This window comes from Gasterosteus aculeatus, chromosome X (genome assembly GCF_964276395.1).
Source record: "Gasterosteus aculeatus chromosome X, fGasAcu3.hap1.1, whole genome shotgun sequence".
Taxonomy (NCBI): domain Eukaryota; kingdom Metazoa; phylum Chordata; class Actinopteri; order Perciformes; family Gasterosteidae; genus Gasterosteus; species Gasterosteus aculeatus.
In genome coordinates, this window is record NC_135698.1 from 13898351 (window position 1) to 13918004 (window position 19654).

General features: G+C 44.3%; 2 protein-coding genes across 7 annotated transcripts; both read left to right on the forward strand.

Moving 5' to 3' along the window:
* Positions 1-164: 164 nt before the first annotated feature.
* Positions 165-6703, forward strand: LOC120809045 (nuclear receptor subfamily 2 group C member 1). 4 transcript variants are annotated; one of them, XM_078082847.1, is made up of 14 exons: positions 165-376; positions 1852-1986; positions 2103-2336; positions 2486-2564; positions 2659-2838; positions 2933-3083; positions 3766-3862; positions 4021-4205; positions 4586-4739; positions 4878-4999; positions 5163-5305; positions 5482-5619; positions 5754-5859; positions 6038-6703. In XM_078082847.1, the coding sequence occupies exons 2-14, from the start codon at positions 1915-1917 to the stop codon at positions 6207-6209; spliced, it is 1833 nt and encodes a 610-aa protein (XP_077938973.1). In that variant the 5' UTR covers positions 165-376; positions 1852-1914; the 3' UTR covers positions 6210-6703. The 4 variants fall into 4 exon arrangements, with proteins under 4 accessions (XP_077938973.1, XP_040018518.1, XP_040018517.1 ...); XM_040162584.2 differs by having other exon boundaries at positions 185-571; XM_040162583.2 differs by having other exon boundaries at positions 185-376; positions 4018-4205.
* A 1867-nt stretch (positions 6704-8570) lies between these two features.
* LOC120809046 (transmembrane and coiled-coil domain protein 3) lies at positions 8571-19546 on the forward strand. 3 transcript variants are annotated; one of them, XM_040162585.2, is made up of 4 exons: positions 8571-8829; positions 16044-17011; positions 17125-17260; positions 17400-19546. In XM_040162585.2, the coding sequence occupies exons 1-4, from the start codon at positions 8755-8757 to the stop codon at positions 17703-17705; spliced, it is 1485 nt and encodes a 494-aa protein (XP_040018519.1). In that variant the 5' UTR covers positions 8571-8754; the 3' UTR covers positions 17706-19546. The 3 variants fall into 3 exon arrangements, with proteins under 3 accessions (XP_040018519.1, XP_040018520.1, XP_077938974.1); XM_040162586.2 differs by having other exon boundaries at positions 8575-8840; XM_078082848.1 differs by lacking the exon at positions 8571-8829 and adding an exon at positions 13656-13837.
* Positions 19547-19654: the final 108 nt, after the last annotated feature.

The following is a 19654-nucleotide window of genomic DNA, read 5'->3' on the forward strand; positions in this document are numbered from 1 at the left end:
TTGTTCACCATACTTGTCTTAGAGCTGAAGCCTGACCTTTTCAGACAAATGCATGACACATAAGTGTTGTGAATTGGTCCGAGTAAGTTTTAATTGCTAAGCAACTTGTCTTTTTAAATAAAATTACACTCTTTGTGATAGATATGCCATTATTCATGTGATCCAATCCGAAGCCAATGCATTTCTTTTCGACAGATGGACCTCAGACATCCACACTGACAGACTGAGCCACGGCCACCGAACTGCGCATGTGCGTAAATAGTTTATTGATGGAAAAAAAAGGTCATGAACTCTGACCCTCCCACCAACTGTAACACAATTACAATATTGATATATTGAGGACTACACACTATTTTGCCCAACGGCCTCTTGACGGGTAAGATCTGTTTACTAACGTGGACGTATGAGGGGTTCAAGAACGAGACGCGAGTCGCCGGTAACACAGGAAGAGAGGGAGTGTTCAGTAACGTTAGGTCTACAGCAGGGAAGCCTCCGTTACCAGTTAGCAAACAGCTAGCATAGCTTGTTAGCGCTGTCGTCCGGAGCTCAGCGTTTACAATTTTAAAATCAGGCAAGTACGCAATCTTATTGGTACCCGTGCGCGACTGCATCGCGGGCACTGTACATACAATCGACGTTGTATGTTGACTTGTAGCTATTCGACAATGCTAATATTATTAAAAGACATGCTAGTTAGCCAGCCGGCTAACCGTGTTGCCGTTAGCTGGAGTTAGCTGCATTGCTAGCTTTGCTAAATAGGCTCATCCAACTCCACAGCCACAATACATACAATTAAGTGCGATCGTGAGAACGGCACGTCGTTATATTATTTAGTATTTGGTTGGTTGAATCATCGATAGAAATAGAAATCCGGTGCAGGAATAAAGGGAAAATTAGCCCAGTTGTCAAAACCGAAGTTCCGCCGTCTGACTTCTGCTATTCGGCACCATGGGCCCTGAACCCTTGCGTGCTTTAACCCTTCAATGTTGACCTTTCACCCACAGGAAAAGAAATACCTTTATCTTCCGTATCGATTTTAAATCGCCGAATGCCAAGCGCTTGTTTGTGTTACTGCTGCAGCTTTACCGCTCATTCGTTAAAACCCCACGGTGGTATTTGGCTGTATTTTATACGGTGGAGTACAGTTTTGAGCTAGCGCCTGCTAATGTTAGCATAGGCCACACACTAACATATTTAACGTTAGGTTAGTAACACGCAATATAATAAATCAAATGTTCTATATTCCCTGTGAACACACAGTATTCCAGGTTTATGTTGAGTTAGTTAACTACGGGCCCTAAATGTTTTGAAATCCATCGTATGTTGGTCAGAAATACCTTTAAGCTAACGGGAAAGACGACGTTATACTATGTTAGTAAACCGGATGGATAAGAGTAGCGTCGCTTCTAAGGTTCCTTGGTGTAACCTTAATAACAGCGCTGAGCTGTGAAAATTATTTAAACACGAGGTCCGGTTGGTTCGACACACATTAGTATTCAAAACATACTATTTACAGATGTGGCGAAAGTTAAAGAAGTAGTGTTATGGGATCATGCTGTCAACAAGCTTCCACGATGGACCAAAACAAACTGTTAGTGATCGAATTCAGTGTGGAAAATATCCTCTGTTGCACTGGGTGTGTAGTTTCTAGCTTGAACATGGGGGTCTGCCGTTTTATTGGTGATGATCCTACACACCTGACCTGCTTCTGTAAATACCTAATAATAGCACAGGAATTGTCTACAACTCTGGCAACTGGGGAGTATTAGACACGGTGGGTGGGTGGCAGTAAGGTCATTAGAGAAAACTCTTGCTTTATTACAAGACAAAGTGAAACACATCTTCTTACAGGCGTGCATGCCTCATGGGGCACTGATGTGAAGACCAGTACAAGAAGGAGCACGTGTTATCAGAATGGATGGACAGACTCAAAGGATTCAACTTGTGTCAGCTGACAGCAACATGGCATTAGGACACAGAATCCAGGTAATGTGATGTATTGTATTCCTCTGTTATAGCGTTAGCCAAACTTCTCCTGCACTCTTTCTGCACACAGTCAGCGCTCACTCATGTTTTACTTTTGTTTTTTAAATTTCTACTAGATTGTAACTGATCCGCAGACGGGCCAAAAGATCCAGATTGTCACAGCACTCGAACCATCTTCCCCAGGAAAGCAGCAGTACATCCTAGCAAATGCTGACTATTCCCCTGGTGGGAAGGTAATCCTAGCAAAGCAAGAAGGCTCCCCCAACAAGGTCATCCTTTCCAGTCCAGACGGCTGTGGGGTTAACCAGCTGTTGTTTACATCACATGACCTGGCTGGGCAGCAGATTCAGGTATTACCGGAGGATATTGGTGGCCTCTTTCAGTCGGTTGGGATAAACAAATAACTGAAGGTCTTATGACTGAAACACAAACATGTTTAACTTACTCCATTTTTTTTTTGCTGTATTAAATTATTCTGTTGTTCCGGGTTGTTTGTCAGTTTGTGACTGACGGTTCGGACCAGTCCATTGTGAAGCCGGTTGTGGAGTACTGCGTTGTCTGTGGGGACAAGGCCTCAGGTATCTATTAAGTTGAATCTACTTTTAACACCATGCTCTTTAGGTAACAGATATGAGCAGGCATTCTCTAATCGGATCCTGTTTTCTCTCTCAGGGCGTCACTACGGAGCGGTCAGCTGTGAGGGTTGTAAAGGCTTCTTCAAACGCAGTATTCGAAAGAACCTAGTGTACACGTGCCGAAGCTCCGGAGAGTGTGCCATCAACAAGCTCCACCGAAACCGCTGCCAGTACTGTCGACTGCAGCGCTGCATATCTCTGGGCATGAAACAGGATTGTGAGAGTGTGATACATTTCTTATAAACCATTGTCAATGTGCCATCTAGGACTTGCTAACATTGGGCCCTGTGGCTTTGTTTTTACTCATCTAGCTGTGCAGTGTGAGAGGAAGCCTGTCGAAGTGACTCCAAGGGAGAAATCTGTCAACTGTGCGGCCTCCACTGAGAAAATCTACATCCGCAAAAACCTGTGTAGTCCTCTGGCTGCCACACCCACTTTTATGACTGACAAAGAAACTGCCAGGTTAGCCACTTACCTGTTTATTTGATGCACCTGTACCACCTAATACAATACAATGAATAGCTGTGATGTAAAAGGATATTTGTTTAATATATTTCTGAGAATATAATGGGTCTACAGCAGGGGTCTCAAACTCGCGGCCCGCGGGCCAATTGCGGCCCTCGGGACGATATTTTGTGGCCCCCGCCTTCATATGAAAGTGTAATGTTAGTGCGGCCCGCGAGTTCTATATTGTAGCAACCTCGCTGTTAGCAGCCACTTACAACCTCCACCCCAGCGCCGACCGTTCCGTTCGCCGGTCGGACCGTCAGTGTCATCCCCCCCGTCGGCCATAATGGTCTGGCCCGCGTTCGGTCGAGGTGGGCTGCATCTGGCCCGTACCTGACTTGAGTTTGAGAACCCTGGTCTACAGTGTTCTATTGGATTGCAACATATTGAAACTTGTTTCTTCCTCGCTTCGTAGAAACTAGAAACACCTCAACATAATGAAAACATTATCTTCTTTGAAAGATTGTTGTCTTTTTCTGGCTAGTAGAAGAGTAAAATGGATGAAAGTTGTGTTTTGTTTTGCGTGCAATATAATTAAATAAGATTTTATGCGACTGATAAAATAAGTTTAAGTATGGCCTTAGTCACATTGCATGGCCCTATATTACATAATGCAATGTGAAATATCTGCATCCAGGTCTACAAGTTTGCTTGAGTCAAGCATGTTGCTCAACATTCAACAACCCTTCTCCAAGATGGAAAACACCATCCTGATTCCAGCATCCCCTGACAAGGTAACACTGATGCACCCAATTGACATTTTATTGAAATCCTACATCGCCGTTTGTGAAAATCAGGACCCCTGTGCATATTTAAAATTAAAAAAACGTTATTATTATTATATTGTATTTATTGAAAAAGAAATGACTTAATGACAACCCCCGTTCAGCAGGTTGACCCATCTCAGAGTGACCTCGGCACGCTGGCAAATGTAGTGACGTCACTCGCCCACCTCAGCAAAGCCAGGGAGGCAAGTGACGGCGGCACCGACCTGATGGGAGATGAAACGCTTAGCAACGGGGACAGCTCGATGACAGACCTGCAAGGGGAAGAGCAAAGTGCAAGTGATATTACTCGGTGAGGGAGATGTTCTCGAAAACCAAGGCTTTGACACTAACCAGTAGTTTATTATGAATACGTTATTACATAAGCTAAAAACTGACATTGGCAAAAGAAAGAAACCCAGCGGCTGTTTTTATATATTTTTTTGTCCGTCACAAACCTGTAATAGAATTTCCTGCAGGGCCATGTGCTTTCTGACTCCACTCTTGAGGACTTAATTAGATTCAACCGTAGCTAATCAAAAAAATAACCATATGTCAAAAGTGCCCTCCAGTGCTGCTCTGAGTTGTATTATATTTTCTGTGTCTGCACAAGCTCTATTAAATTAGGTGAATTGCACAAAACGAGGATCTTTTCAAGTTAACTTTTTGTGCTAATATTTTGTGTACAATTAGAGCTTTTGACAACCTGGCCAAAGTCCTGCACCCTGGTGGTGGCACAGTGGGAGATTCCTTGGAGGCCACGATGCAGCTGATGTCGGGGGACCAGTCGGGTCCAATAGTGGAGTTGGAGGGACCTATACTCTCTGGCAGCCATTTCCCCTTCAAGGTTAGAGCAGAGCCACTGTGGATTAAATCAAACAGAGAGCCAAAACCCTGCTTGTGTTTAACGGAGTGCCACATTTTAAATATTTATCTAACCCTGCAGTCATGTGTTCCTTATTTACGGTTTAATTTGTTCTTACAGCTTATGATGCCTTTGCCTGTGCCAGAGTACCTCAATGTCAACTACATTTGTGAGTCAGCTTCCCGGCTACTTTTTCTCTCAATGCACTGGGCACGCTCCATTCCTGCTTTCCAGACCTTGGGGTAAGCTTTTCTCATAAGACTTCATTTTTGCATCACAATGTTCTAAATAATGTAGTTGGACTTTATCATATGTTGTTCATAATATGAATAGGTTTTCATAAAACGGCCACATGGTTCCCTGCAGCAAAATGTGATAATTATTATTATTTATTTATTTTCACAGCGGTCAAGACAATGACATTAACTTAATGAAAGCCTGCTGGAATGAATTGTTTGCCCTGGGTCTGGCACAGTGCTCCAACGTCATGAATGTTGGTACCATCCTAAGTGCCATTATCAACCATCTGCAGACCAGCTTACAGGAAGGTAGGAGTGCTCCGCTGTTAGACCAAATTTCAGAAAAGCCAATCAATGTTTTTAAGTTTGATGATGCCAGAAACCGTTTATGCCATGCAGACCATGGGACACAATTCATCTTGAATTTGCAGAAAACTAAACTGATGCTCTACCCCATACCTTTTTTTTCTCCTCTTCTCCTACAGATAAGCTGTCCCCAGATCGAGTAAAACTAGTAATGGAGCACATCTGGAGAATGCAGGAGTTCTGTAACAACATGATCAAACTGTCCCCAGACTCTTATGAATACGCATACCTGAAAGCCATTGTTCTCTTCAGTCCCGGTGCGTGAAATTACATATTTTCAAGTTAATGTCCTGCTGAATTATTAGAGGAAGATTCTGGGCTAAAGTGTAAATGGGACCAAATATTATGGACTCCTATCTGACTGTGTGCACGTGTTTTGTTTTTGAACAAGATCACCCAGGCATCGATAACACACCACAGATCGAGCGCTTTCAGGAGAAGGCCTACATGGAGCTGCAGGACTACGTGACCTCGTCCTACCCAGAGGACTCCTATCGGTCAGTAGGCTTCAGCGCTGTGCTACACAACGCCTGCTCGTTGTCAGAAAGGGAACGGTGTTCTCACACAGCATAGCTCTATATTTAGCAGGACGTATTTTAAATCATGTCACGGATGTACTTGCTGAAGTACACATGTCCTTATTTGCCGCCTCATTTCCCCTCTCGTGGCTTTAAGGTTATCCAAGCTGTTGCTGCGTCTTCCCGCCCTCCGGCTGATAAGTGCAGCTGTTACCGAGGAGCTGTTCTTCGCCGGGCTCATCGGCAACGTGCAGATCGACAGCATCATCCCGTACATCCTCAAGATGGAGTCCACTGACTATAACAGCCAGGCCGTGTCTGGGGTCTGACACCAAAAAGAGGACAAACAAAAATGAACTCCATGGGACAAGTGAGTCTGCCAGTATCTTCCCATTCAGGAATGAACCCTTGAAACCTGCATAGTAGAGTGCGCTTTTTATTGTACATAGTATTTTATGCTTCATCTTCTCCAGGCCTATACTTTTTTCGCAGCTTTTGTTTCCACTTCCAGCCTTCAGGGTGATTTGTTTTTCAGTGCTCTCCGGCAAGGTTGTGCTTTATTTTTTATTTTTGTGAATTGATTTGTGAGGTGTCTTTATCGCAAAAGGTTATAACCTTTTTATTTCTTATTTGTTTGCTAATCCAAAGGATCAAGCAACATTGCTCGTCAAATATTTGACAGCTGAATTAACTGTACATAGATTTGTATATAGAGTGCACCAAGAAGTCTAAGATGGAAAGCACTTGTTAATTCCATCTTCCGGACAAAATAATGTGGATTGAAAATGGTGTCATTTGAAAATAAAAAACAAACCCCTTTCAACCTTGTTTCTTTATTATTGACAGACATTGAGCTCTCGGCTTGACTGTTTCTATGTATAAAATAGATCGTCCTGACTCCTGATAATTGTTCTGTATCCACTGTTCATGTAATGTTTGCAAATGTGTAACTCATCTGGCTCTCTACTCGTTTTACTTGTTTTTGTGTCAATATTTTGAAAAGAGGAGGACTGAGGACTTTAATATACGCCCAAAGTATGAACTCATCCTCAATCATGTTGGGATCAAAACAGTCTGTATTATAATTTGAGTGTGGATCAAGAGAGATGTATTCTACAGGGGTCAAAAAAGGTCATTGCTGCAACAATCATTTACTTACAAAAACTGTGTTTGGCGCCTGGGGACCCGTCTGTTAGGCCCTAACACTGACCTCAATGGAGTCTTCAAACTGTTAAAACATTATTTAGTTGATGATTCCCCGCTAGGCGACCTTACGATCTTGGTTCATTTGAGTCCCTTTTAAGAGCGAATAATTAGGATTTAAGTTAGCTGGTTCCAGTAAATCAGACACCATTGACATAAACATTTGGATTTTAGCACTGGAGTATAATAAATGTGCGTCCTCAAATGTCTAGAAGTGTGTCAACTAAGTTAAATGGACAACTTTGTAGAGAAAACCTGCTGTTTGTTTCAGACTCCTGGAGGTTAAATAAACCTGTTGGTAGACTCTTAACCACTCCTCTTGGAACATGCCCTTGTTTCTGTCAACAAAGCAGATACATATACTCTGAATTAATAAGGCAACATCTATGTCCCGCCCCGGGGGCTCATTGTTGGCTTTTGTGTGCAAAGTGACGTGAAGGTGGAAGATGTCGCAGGCTGCTGTGCAAAAGGTCAAGGCTGTCATTGTGCGTTATTAGTACATCCATTTTTCATCGGCGCTCGCGGATACGGTTGAACAGAGGACGGAGCCTGTACTTACCCGGTGAATATGGTTAACTAAAAGCCCCGATGGGACCATAAAAACTTGATGAATGATACCGACTGCTGGCTGTTCTTAGGAGTCCATTGTCCAGTGCATCCTGTTGCTATTCAATGTGATTCCCCAGAGCCCTATCACACATCGCTTCATCACCTGACTCACCGCCTGTGAAGCGCAGGCGTCAGTGCGAGTCGGTGTGTGCCGAGCACTCACTGTATGTTCCGTAAACAAGAAGTCAGTCTGAACAATTTGCAACTACAGGAAAAACGGGCATGTTTGGTGTGTAACCGTAAGGGTTAAGCGATTTGTGATGCAACATTTGGTTTTTGTGTTGGAAGCTCAGTGGATTAGCTCATTCCCAGCTGAATGAATGGAAGTGAGAGGCCCAGTTGGACTGTTCCCATGGCCCCTTTTAAATAAAGGAGAAGAAATATATTTATGTATAATTCTAAATGTGATTTTAAAACAACAGCAACCAACAACTCCGTGTTCAGTGTTGTAGCTGATATAAATACCTCCCAAAACAATAAAACACTGTTTCACCCAAAGTAACTAGAATACACCACACAATATTTCCACAGAACTACATTTTAGGGGAGGGAAATATTGTGCTTCTGTTTGACAGCTAGGAACTAATTGCTGGAGTTCACAGGCAGAACAGATGATGGGCATCTGACATATTGCATTATTCCAGATTAAACTGAAATGCTTGCGACATAATGGATGAGTCCTTTTTTTTACTCTTTTTAAAGTGAAAACCATTGACGACATTGCGGGAATACTTGTTCAACTCATCTTCACCGCGATCACCCAAATTTGACTCCCGCGGCGGGGAAAGAGTTAACCCGCGCTGGCGCAGCCCCCTGCTGTGAGAAGTGGGCGGAGTCTGGGTTCACGCATCGCTTTTGTACGCCGAACAGGGGCAGCCAGCCAGTCACAGCGTGTGCGTGCGTGTGCGTGAGTGTGTGCGAGGGAGGGATAGAAAGGGGCTCAACATGGAGACACGATTAGGCGAACACTGTGTACGAGTAGCGATGTTCAGCTGAAGAACCTCACCTGCCTCCCAACCGACCACCACGGGATTATCATCGTCATTATTAGCATTCACTAGTATGATCATTATGCCCAGCGCCAACGTGTCCGTGAGAAGTTTATCCGAAGTGGAGAAATACCTCAGCAGCCGGATGGTGAGTGTCATGTGAGTGTGTTTTACAGCCCGGCGGTGTCATGGGGCTCCGTTCGTGCACCGCCGCTGCATTGTCGCTAAATCCGCGTCATATTGGTTAAAAACAAGCACGTCTCTCCTCGACAAAGAGCGCGTCTCCCTGTGCTGCATTCAGGTACACAACGTAAATAAAGCAGGGTTTATTCTGCGGAGGTGTTGTAGGTGTAGCTATTAAGTGACAAGGGTGTTAACAATAAAAAATCCCCACCAGAGGGAGGACACAATGTATCATTTGGCGTGTCCACATATTTTCACAGTATCGTAACGGGACGATAGTCGGCCCTGTTTAGCCTGGCAACGAAATCGAAACGATTATGTGCCATACCGATTAATCGATTGATTTTTTAAAATTCATTGCTCAATAAGCTCCCATACGATCGTGAAAAATGGCTACATCGAGTCCCGAAGCCAAAACATGTTCAGTTCAAGAAACATTCATTCTGTCCTCAAAATATATCCTTAACGCGTGAATTACAAGTCGAATCTATTTTTCGCCGATTGACTACTTGATTAATCAACTTGATGTTTACAAGTTACACGGAACGTATTTGGTGGTAATTGTTATGATATAACATGGTAGCTCAGCTCCAGTGCGAAGTGAAAATATACCAAATGAATCGTTCAGTTAGTCAGACTACAAAGTGCCAACAGGCATAAAGTACAATGACCGACCGGTGCAAACAGGCCCGGTTCGGTTTTTGAAATTTCACCCAAGTAGGAGGAATACTTCTTGTGTTTTCTAATAAAACTTTGTACTTTTATGGATGTTACTTATTCCATATGTGATTGAGTCCCTTTATGGTGGCGTTGTACCGCTCTGCAGACGCACCTAATAAGAATTTTTCTTCCAACTAAAAATGCTGGACACAGCTCTCCACATCCAGCACAATGGAGTCTACAGTGTAGAAACTGAGCTACTTAGTGCAGTTCTTTTGTGTTGTTTTGGGTTTTTGTGGCTACTCGATGACTCAACGCCCAACCTTGTTTTTCAAGGCTGAAAATTCACCCTGACCCCACCTTAGAGTGGTGGCTCATGTTAACAATGTTTTATATCCTGGCATATAGGCGATACCGTATTAAATAGATGTAGAAGGATCTTCTCTGAAAAGAACTATTTACTTTTTTATGTTACTCAAAAGATACAACATATAACAGTGTAATGACAGGGATCATGTAATGTTTACCACACAGATGCTTACAGTTAAAGCCCTATGACCTGTGCACAGAGTCTGTAATGAGTGAAGGATATAAATAGTGCTAATGGTTTGTCAACATTAATTGAAAGCCTGTTGCAAAATGGGCTTTCAAATTTAAGAGATGTTTTGACCTTATTTCATGTCTTTACACATAAATGTAGTCAATTCAGTCAATTACAAAATAAATGTATAACAATTCTCAATACGCCTTCACCATTAGCAATGTTTGAGGGAAAACCATCAAAACCATTTGGCGCTGCTAATCTATGATGTCCAGTACGGTGACACCGAGGAGAGGAATGCTCCATCGTCTTGTGCAACCCGAAAGTCAGTCGGGTATCGTGCAGCAGGTTGTTTCGCTTCCTAGTATATGCGTGAGCCTTCAGGGCAGCCACTCCTAGGAAAGGACTCTTCAGAGGGAAAGGGAGCTCAGGCAACCTTTTCCTCATCCCCTTTAGCGTGAAAGATGCACACACACACACACACACACACACACACACACACACACACACACACACACACACACACACAGAGACACAAGCAACTCAAAGTAAACAAACAAAGTAAATTATTGCTTAAAGCACCAACACAAAATAATGGATCAACGCAACAGAAGATTTGGCTCGTTACTGGACTGTGTGATTATGCTTTTCTCCCTTTTGTTGGCAGCGAATAACATTCCAGTTTTGTTCCTCAAAAAAGCCATTGTGTTGCAGACATAGTGGGTTAGAGGCCAAATATGATGCAACACCTCAGTTGGGGTTTTTAAGCCTCACTGGAAGGTGGCTCTGTAGAAATGTGGGGGCCATTTCTCAGTCTTTATTCAACCTTACGCGCTCCATATAGGTTAATGTCACCGGGCAACACATTAGTATGAACACTAACCTTTCTAAACGCTATGTTCTGAATGTTGTGAATTATTAACTGGCAAATATTGGTCCACTTATTCGTTCTGGCTTTTTTTAGGGTCTATTTTGCTTTTCATGGCTAATTATCTGTTTGCCTCTTCACCCACCCTGAGACATCCCTGAATGTATTCACTCCCTAACCTGTGAATGAGTGCATGGAATATAGCTGCAAATACATCTTAATTGAATCCCATTCAATAATTCCCCAGGCCACGGCGGCAAGCAGATCCCGGGAGTGTTAATGGCCTATTGATTTAGTCCTGGACCGGCTTGTCTATGAGATAATAGCAAATTATGCCTTCAGCAATTCTCTCTTCTGAACTCATGGGGATTAATCATTCAGGGAACTCAAGACTTCAAACTCTGCTAGTTTTATTTCCTCTGTTATTTTGCGGAGGCATACTGATTGGCCTCTGAAGAGAGGTTTTGCAGTCGAAGTTTTGCCGCAAAGGCAGCTGTGGGATGCAGATGAGAGGAGGAGGAGGAGGAGGAGGAGGAGGAGGAGTTTGATCAGCTTTCGGACTCTACAATCAAAGATGCGCTCCCTGTCGTTCTCCCTTTCTGGCTTCCTTCCCGTTTGCCTGTGTGAGCTCTGTGTGGGAGAGTGTCTGTATATATGAGGATCAGCTGGAGGGAATACCAATAAGGCACCGCAGGCTTCTTCCCCTCTGCGGCTCTGTTCTCTGCTGAAGGGACGGTTTTGTTCCATTCCAATGAGTGTGCCAGCTCTATTTCTTTTCTTTTTTTTTCTGTGTGTGTGCATTTATTTGGGGTACACGGGGGGGGAGTGACAGAATAATTGTCACAGTGTCGACCAAACCCCACAGACTCACAAACACCTGTTTCTGTAGTTTCACTTGCCCAAATGCCTGCGCGACCTGCGACCTGATGGTTTCACCTGATTACAGCTGCAATTCTGAGCACTTGCAAACATTACTTCCTGGAAACGGGTACAATGTTTTCCTGTTTGCATAAGAAAATGACTGCAGTGTTTTTAACGCCCCCCCCCCCCCCCCACCCTTTTCTAGGAGGGACAGCTGGTTTTTGAAGAAACTGCCGCAGTTCCTCCTAATCTGAGGCAATGTTTACTTTACTATTACTACTGTATGCTATGGCTTGGGAAAAACATGGTCATTGATCCAAATGAGAACACACCGCAGTGCCAGATAAGCAGCGCTTGACTAATATTTGATCTAATATTCACTATTTTGTGGCTAATGTTTAGATCGTTGATTCGGGCAGACCGGCCCTCAGAGCCTCAGCTCTCCGTTGTTGGGCTGAGATTGAGGCTAATGCAGTCGGATCTCTATGCTATGCTGTCTAGCGAGGTCACAGCATGTTAAATGGGTCATGGTATTGGACAGACGCTGTTTGCTATGTAGGGCAGCGTGGGGGACAGGGGGGCTCAAACAGGGCTGAGGTGTCAGGGAGGCACCCTGTAGATCCTGTTGCTGGAAATGATGATGATGATGATGATAATTGGGATGATGTGGGCGGCTGTACTGTGGTTGGGACCATCTTCCCTTTGTCCAAGTTGACGTCGCCCTCTGTCTTCCTACTCTTTGTCTGTATTTTTTTTGCTCCTCTGCTCTTGTCAATGGGCGAGTCGAACAGCAGTGGGCAGCCGCCTGGCTCCATTTATTTCAAAGACATTATTTTCTCACCTTGGTGGTGATGAACCAGATTTTGAGCATATGTTTACACAGATGGGTCTCTCACACAGCTGAGCTTGTACATCAAGAATCACAGTCAGGGGAAGCAAGTAGGGGTTCGCTGTGGGAAGGCCAATCATCCAGGTCAACTGGCTGTAGATGGAAACTCCATCTCATCCAACCCGGTCTTTGACCTCGCAGCAAAGGACGGACAACTGTTTTGACTTAACAGACGCCATCTGCTGCGTGGTTACGGCACTATTTATCCGAGTTAACTTAACTTTCACCCCTTCGTCGTAGACCTTCGGTCTCCACTTCCTCAGCGACCCCTGGAGAAGGGGTCAGGGTTTAGGGGAAAAGGGGAGTGAAAAGCAGTTCAGCTACTCTGCAGATTCACGAGAACTCGATTAGCAGAGACACTCATGCAGAGACCAATATTTCTCTGGAAGATAGTCAGCGCCGGCAGGGATTGAAAAGCATTAGTGAGTGACAGAAATCTGCTTTTTAAAAATGTTTTCTAAAACGTAGTCACGTGTCGTACTGTTTTTTGGGGTTTGAGTGCGCGTCTAGAGCATCTGGATCAAATTATCTGTGTTATCTGAGCTCCTCTCATGAAACTTGTTTTCCTTTTCTAAGAAAAAGCTTGCGGCCGTCACCCCGGCTGTGTAACACACTTTTGGCCTGACATTTACTACTCCGGGTTTGTTTATTTGTTTGTTCGAGGCCTTCAGCAGTGCTCCATCGATGGCTGCCAGGTCCCATTCCGATCTTGTTTTACAAGTGATCCTGTACCTACGACATCACAGCAACCCCAGGCAATAAACGGGCCCCCCCCCCCGTGTTCTGCGTTTCAGAAAACGTTGAATCAAGCCGAGGTCGCCCGGTCGGAGTTTCGCCCGAGGAGCTCGCTCAGTTCCAGCACCGAAATGAACCGCGTACGGCCTAAGCTGTCTGCTCGAACAGGCGGCCCTTTGTGTTTGTTGTTTAACAACTAAAGAGCTTGAGTCACACGAGCAACGTACGCGTGCGCTTTCCCCAGCGCCTCCCGAAGCGGGAGGACATCAGGCTCCGCTCCCATTTGTTTGACAAACCGGTTTGACGAGGGGTATTGCTTTGCCCTGCGGAAGGATCGTTACTGGGCTCCTCGGGCCGCACGTCAGACCAGTGAATCCATATTCAGCAGCTCGCTCATCGGAGTCCTGGACAGAGCAGAGGTAGGACGTGACAAAGTGTGCTTTTTTCTCTTCGGACAAAGAGTCCTGTGTTCAAGAAGGACAGATGCCAGAGAGGGGGAGCGAGTGGGACGAGGACACCGGCTGGAATACCCGAGGCATGCTCAGAGAAAGAAGCACGGCATTCTCTGGTTACAAACTAAACATAAACGAGTATGCAATATGTATGTACAGCATAGTTATAGGCACTGCAGTAATACAATTGAAAGAACAATTCTAGAGTTCACAGTACTTGCTTTGAGGCAAATGATAGTTTTGGCCTTGTGCCGCGCTGTTAAGCAGGTAAATTGTTAGTTTGCCATCCCAGCTGAGCATGTTAGGTACTTTGTGGACCATAGGAGGCGTCGCCTTTGTATAAATTCAGTGCGTTAGCTGATTAGGTGTATTTTTTTCATAGCGGTTAGCTCTTCTAGGAACCGCATTCAGGCTTTAAGTATTGTTAACCTGTGAAGATTATCTTGCAGACCGAACGCTATCAGGGTTTATCCTCTGGGGAAAGCGAATGTCTGAGCAAATTTCATCCATTGTATAATGGCAGTCCATCCTGTCTGGGCCAAAGTGGTGGGCGGACAGACAGCCATGTCTGATATTATGGCAAACAAGTATAGAGCGATACAGCGATACCTTACTCCTAATAATAAATGGTTGTGTTTGAGATGATGCACCAGATTGGTGCTCGGCCCTCATATACACGTTTGACTAGTTGATTGAGGGTGAGGTAACAGTAACAATAGTAGTTGAATGTGAATGTATAATTGCATAACTTAAATCCTAGTAGAATCCTGGTTTCTACAATCCTGAGTGAGAAGTTGTCTTTGTATTATTGTTTGTAAGTCCATTGCGTGTCATATTGGTCTAATACTCGCCTTGACAGTTTTTTATCCAGACGCATCTGTGTGCAGTTGGCGCATGGGTCAATTGTGGAGGGACTTGTAACCGCTGCCTGGTGATTGGGAAAGGCTAAGCAGGATTCAGCCCTAAGCATGCCTGTGTTAGCTGTTTAGTTACTTAAAACTAGTCGTATTACATTCGTTAAGGATTAGTGCAGCTCTGTACAGCACTTTTTGTGTTTGCCTGAGCAGCTTAGTCATCCTGTCATTACACTGCTGTTTAACTGTGGTCTACTTGCAAGATCTGGGGGCTTGTTCGGCCACCAAAAAAATTAAACTCTGCCTCTTCAGGTTCCTCTTTATGTAAGACTTCCTGCCATAGTTTAACCTATCGTCATATTTATTCATTTTCACTTCCTCAAGTCTAAAGCAGATTACTGTTGAAATATCCGTCAAAAACAACATTTTAATTTTGGACCTTTATCAGAAAATTGAGGATTGACTGTAAAATTAGGAGACTGGGATTTCCCATGCCCTGTGGGCTTGTTGGACATTAGATTTGACCCAAATAAAATGTGCACGCTCCACTTCTTTTACGCACATTAATAGCTGTTGTCGGACTTTGGTCATTTGTGTCATCTGTCTACAATCCTGCAAATAAAGAGGATTAAATTCTGTGTCCTAAACAATAACAGATGTTATGAATAGAGCATTACATACACACCCATATGGTCTCACCGTGGCAATAACATGAAAGCTTTAAAGAGAACGCTCAGAAACGTCAAAAAAAAGCAGTAAAGGACACTTGAGAGTAAAGATAATGTCTGTAAGTGAGTAAATGTCCATTTTATATTTCAAAGCTGCTCAGCAGCAACCACAGCCCACATTTGCACACAAGTATTTTGCAATGCATTTGTAGATGAAATGAGGTCATGTTCTCGTTCATTTTACTTGAAATGGGGGTTTTACGTACGCAAACCTGTTTATATTTACTTTAAACTTAAATCTGCCGTTTTTCTTCTGGCACCCAACGGGCTGAAAGGTTTGGGATTTGGTCTCCAGCCTGAGCTGGGCATTCCCTTTCTGTTTGGAGTTCAGATGTTCTTTTTCGGCATGCCTAATGTGGATAATCAAATCTGATTCCCACACCGGATTGGTTGCGGTCCGGCTTATTAAAAAAACAAGTGAATGGATGACCTGCTTAGGAAACCCCGTATGCGGACGGCCTAAGGAGGAGAAGGAGAAGAAGAAGGGTTGTTTTACCGTCTAAACCGATTTCCGTAGTGCGAGATTATCCCTGTAAATGCTCCATTACTAATACAGTATCTGTGTCTGATTGTCCTTTGTCTTCCCTGTAGGACCGGAGTACAGAGGGAAGTTCCCTGAGCATTTCTGGGTCAATGCGTCGTGGTTCTTCAGAGAACAATCTGGACCTTGAGCCGAGCGAAGGCAGTCCCGGTACTGCACCGGGCTTCGAGGTCCAGCGTAGTCGTTCTTGCGTGGACGACCTTCAGCAAAAGATCCTGAAAGTCACGGAGCAGCTGAAGATCGAACAAACTGCCCGGGACGAAAACGTGGCCGAGTACCTGAAGCTCGTGAACAGTGCGGACAAGCTGCACGTGGGTCGCATCAAGCAGGTCTTTGAGAAGAAGAACCAGAAGTCGGCTCAAAACATTGCCCAAATGCATAAGAAGCTGGAGCAGTACCATCGAAAGATGAAAGACAGTGAAGTCCACCACAGCCCGTCCCGGCGCACGTCCACGGTCAAACACGTCACCTTACCCAGGGAGTCTCCCAGAGAGCTGCTGAGAGACATGACTGGCAGTGGCCGACACCCGACCATGGACAAGATCAAGACCATCGGCCCAGGTGTCTCGCTCTCCCCTCCTTTCTTCTTCAGCAAGCCCAGAGAGTTCGCCAACCTCATCAGGAACCGGTTTGGCAGCGCTGACAACATCTCCCACCTCAAGACCACGCTGGACGCTTCTTCTCCGCTGCCCACAGACGGTGCAGGAAAGGGGCTGAGCAGCAGCACCTCCATGGTGGCCAAGCCCAAGGATCTCAGCGACGATGAGTGCTCCTCAGGTAGCGCCTCCATCTCGGCAGACAGCAACGGGAACCCGATGGGGGGAGGGGTGTCAGCGGGGCCGGTGCCGGGCCAGCAGGCCGGGGGAGACGGCCAGGTCGGACTCGCAATGAGCCTGGAGGAGGTTAGGGAGATCAAAGAGGCCCAGAGCCAGCTGGAGGAAGACATGGAGGAGGTAAAGTCTCAGTTCAAGAGAGAGTATGGCATCATCAGCCAAACACTGCAGGAGGAGAGATACAGGTATGTTTATTATTACTTAATATTTATTGTAGCCATTACAGAATTCCACACATGGTACTGGAAAGGGCCTGTAAATGATCATTTTAAAGAAACATTTCTGTGCTCTCTGCCAGGTACAACCATTTAGAAGACCAACTAAGCGACCTGACAGAGCTCCACCAGCATGAGTTGACTTATCTGAAGCAGGAGCTGGCCAGCATTGAGGAGAGGGTGACCTACCAGGCTCATGAAAGGGCCAGGGACATTCAGGTACATACTAGTGAATTGATGAAGCTCACCTAGCATCAGCTTTTGTTACTGGTATTACCGTAAGTGAATGTATTTGACATTCATGTTTGTGTCTCAAGAATTCAAGAATACCCTCGAATACTCTCTCCATCTTTCTTAGGAGGCGCTTGAGTCGTGTCAGACACGAGTATCCAAGCTGGAGCTCCAGCAGCAGCAGCAGCAGCAGACGGTCCAGATCGAGAGCCGTGACGCCCGAGTCCTGCTGGGCAAGTGCATCAACATCATGCTGGCCATCATTACCGTCATCCTGGTGTGTGTCTCCACTGCGGCAAAGTTCGCGGCTCCAATGATGAGGAGCCGGCACCACGTAGTAGCTACTTTCCTGGGAGTTTGTTTTTTGACCATCTTCTGGAAGAACTGGGACCGTTTACAGTATGCCATAGACAGGTTGCTGGGGCCTGTCTGATAGGGAAACGTGCACACCGATAATAATACTGCAGAAACATGGACGCCTTCTGTTGTCAGGATAGGACTGTCTAAGAGGATTGGTTGTACAATCGTCAGAAGACACGATCGCCACACATTTACAGAGGTCCGACTAAAATGAAATGGTTATTGTCTAGAACTTGAATGTGTGTTGCTAACGATTTCCATTTAACCTTTTAAATAATATTTATATAACAGTGCATTTTTTAACATCTCCAGGCATTGCTATGAATCATCTTAAGGCATTAATAGTCGATTCAAGGTTTGTGAAGAGGGGTACGCACGAGACTCACTTTTCACTCTTTTTTTTCTCATTTTGTATTAGGTCAATTTCAAACTGTTGATAGCGGACACACACACACACACACACACACACACACACACACAAAACCTTATGGTTGGTATCTTGTTTGCCACAGTTATGGATTGAGAACCTTGGAGGTATAGTTTTGACATTTTGGGAAACAAGCCTGTTTGCTTTCTAGTCAAAAGTTAGTTGAGCAGATCAATACTTTCCATATGTGTACAAGTGAAAGTGAAGCTACTGCCTGCAGAGTTAGCTTAGCTTAGCTTAGCATAATAACAAAACAGGGTGAGCCAGCAAGTGTTTCTTTGTCGAGAGTTAAGTTAGCAAAATGCATCTACCGGCATAACCAGTCTATAAGTTTACACTTTTTTTGAGTCATGTGCTGAACAATTTCCTGTGAATCCAGGAAACTGGTTTTTGGTTTGACAGGCAAGCTTTTCCCCCTGTTTTAGTCTATATGTCGAGCTATGCTAACAGGTTACTGGTTGTAGCTTCATATAGCTTTCATATTGAGCATAGACACATGAGAGTGGTATCAATCCTCAAATCTAAGTTTGAAAAAAAAAAACAAGAGGCCTGTTTCCGTAAATGTTGAACTAATCTTTTAAATCCACAGGGTGCAGCACGGGGGCAATGGCCGTACTGTTTTCTTTTTAATCCTTATTGCCTCGATTGCTTTGTGCGGTCAGTCGTCCCTTACATTTTTTTTCTTTCTCTTTACTGATATTTAAAAGTGCAATATATTTGATTTCTAAGAGCTCTGGCTTTAAGATGTTTCTTCCACGAGCAAAGTTTTTTTTACGTCATGTTTTACAGTGACAGGGTGCGACTGCTGTTGGGCGTCATGGGCGTTAAGTGTCATTAATGCTGGTATGAGAGATTCATAACCACTGAAGCTGCTGCTGGGCTCTTATAAGACCAGGTGTCATCTATCTACAGGGACAAAAGTCAATCCCACTGCGCTGGTAGCATAGAAATATCAACCGCAACAAAGCCATCTCCCCACACACACACACACACACACCCAGAGACCCAGATGACACACAACAGAGTCTCTCTTTATGTCTGAAGTTTTACTAATAATGTGATTGAGAGATGTGTTCTACTGTGATACAGGGCAGATTTTTGCAGAAGAAGCAACGAAGAGCCTTCACTACGCATGTCTGATCACAGAGGTGATGAAAAACGAGCCAATTTTTTGACCGATCGATGTATTGTTTTGTGTTTGTCTTACGAACATGGCCTATTATGATCTCAAGTGAAGCTACGGACCACTTTTTAAATGTTTGTCTGACGTAACATGTTTGTAATGTTTGTTGTCTACTGATTGTGTCATATCTTTTGTTTTAATCATGTTATGATATATTTGAGGGTGTTTTACCTACAGATCTGGTTTACATTCTCTTTTCGTCTGTGGTGCACTAAGCGATCGATTAGTTGAATTTTCATGCATTACGTGCCTTTTGTCTGACACTTTCTCTTAAATTAAACAATACTTTTTAATCAACTTGCAACTGGTATTTGACATGTGATTCCTTTTTGTTTGTGCACATTTTAGTACCTAAAAGAAGAGTGCAGATAACAGAAAATAATAGGTTGCTGCACCACATTTGCACCAGAAG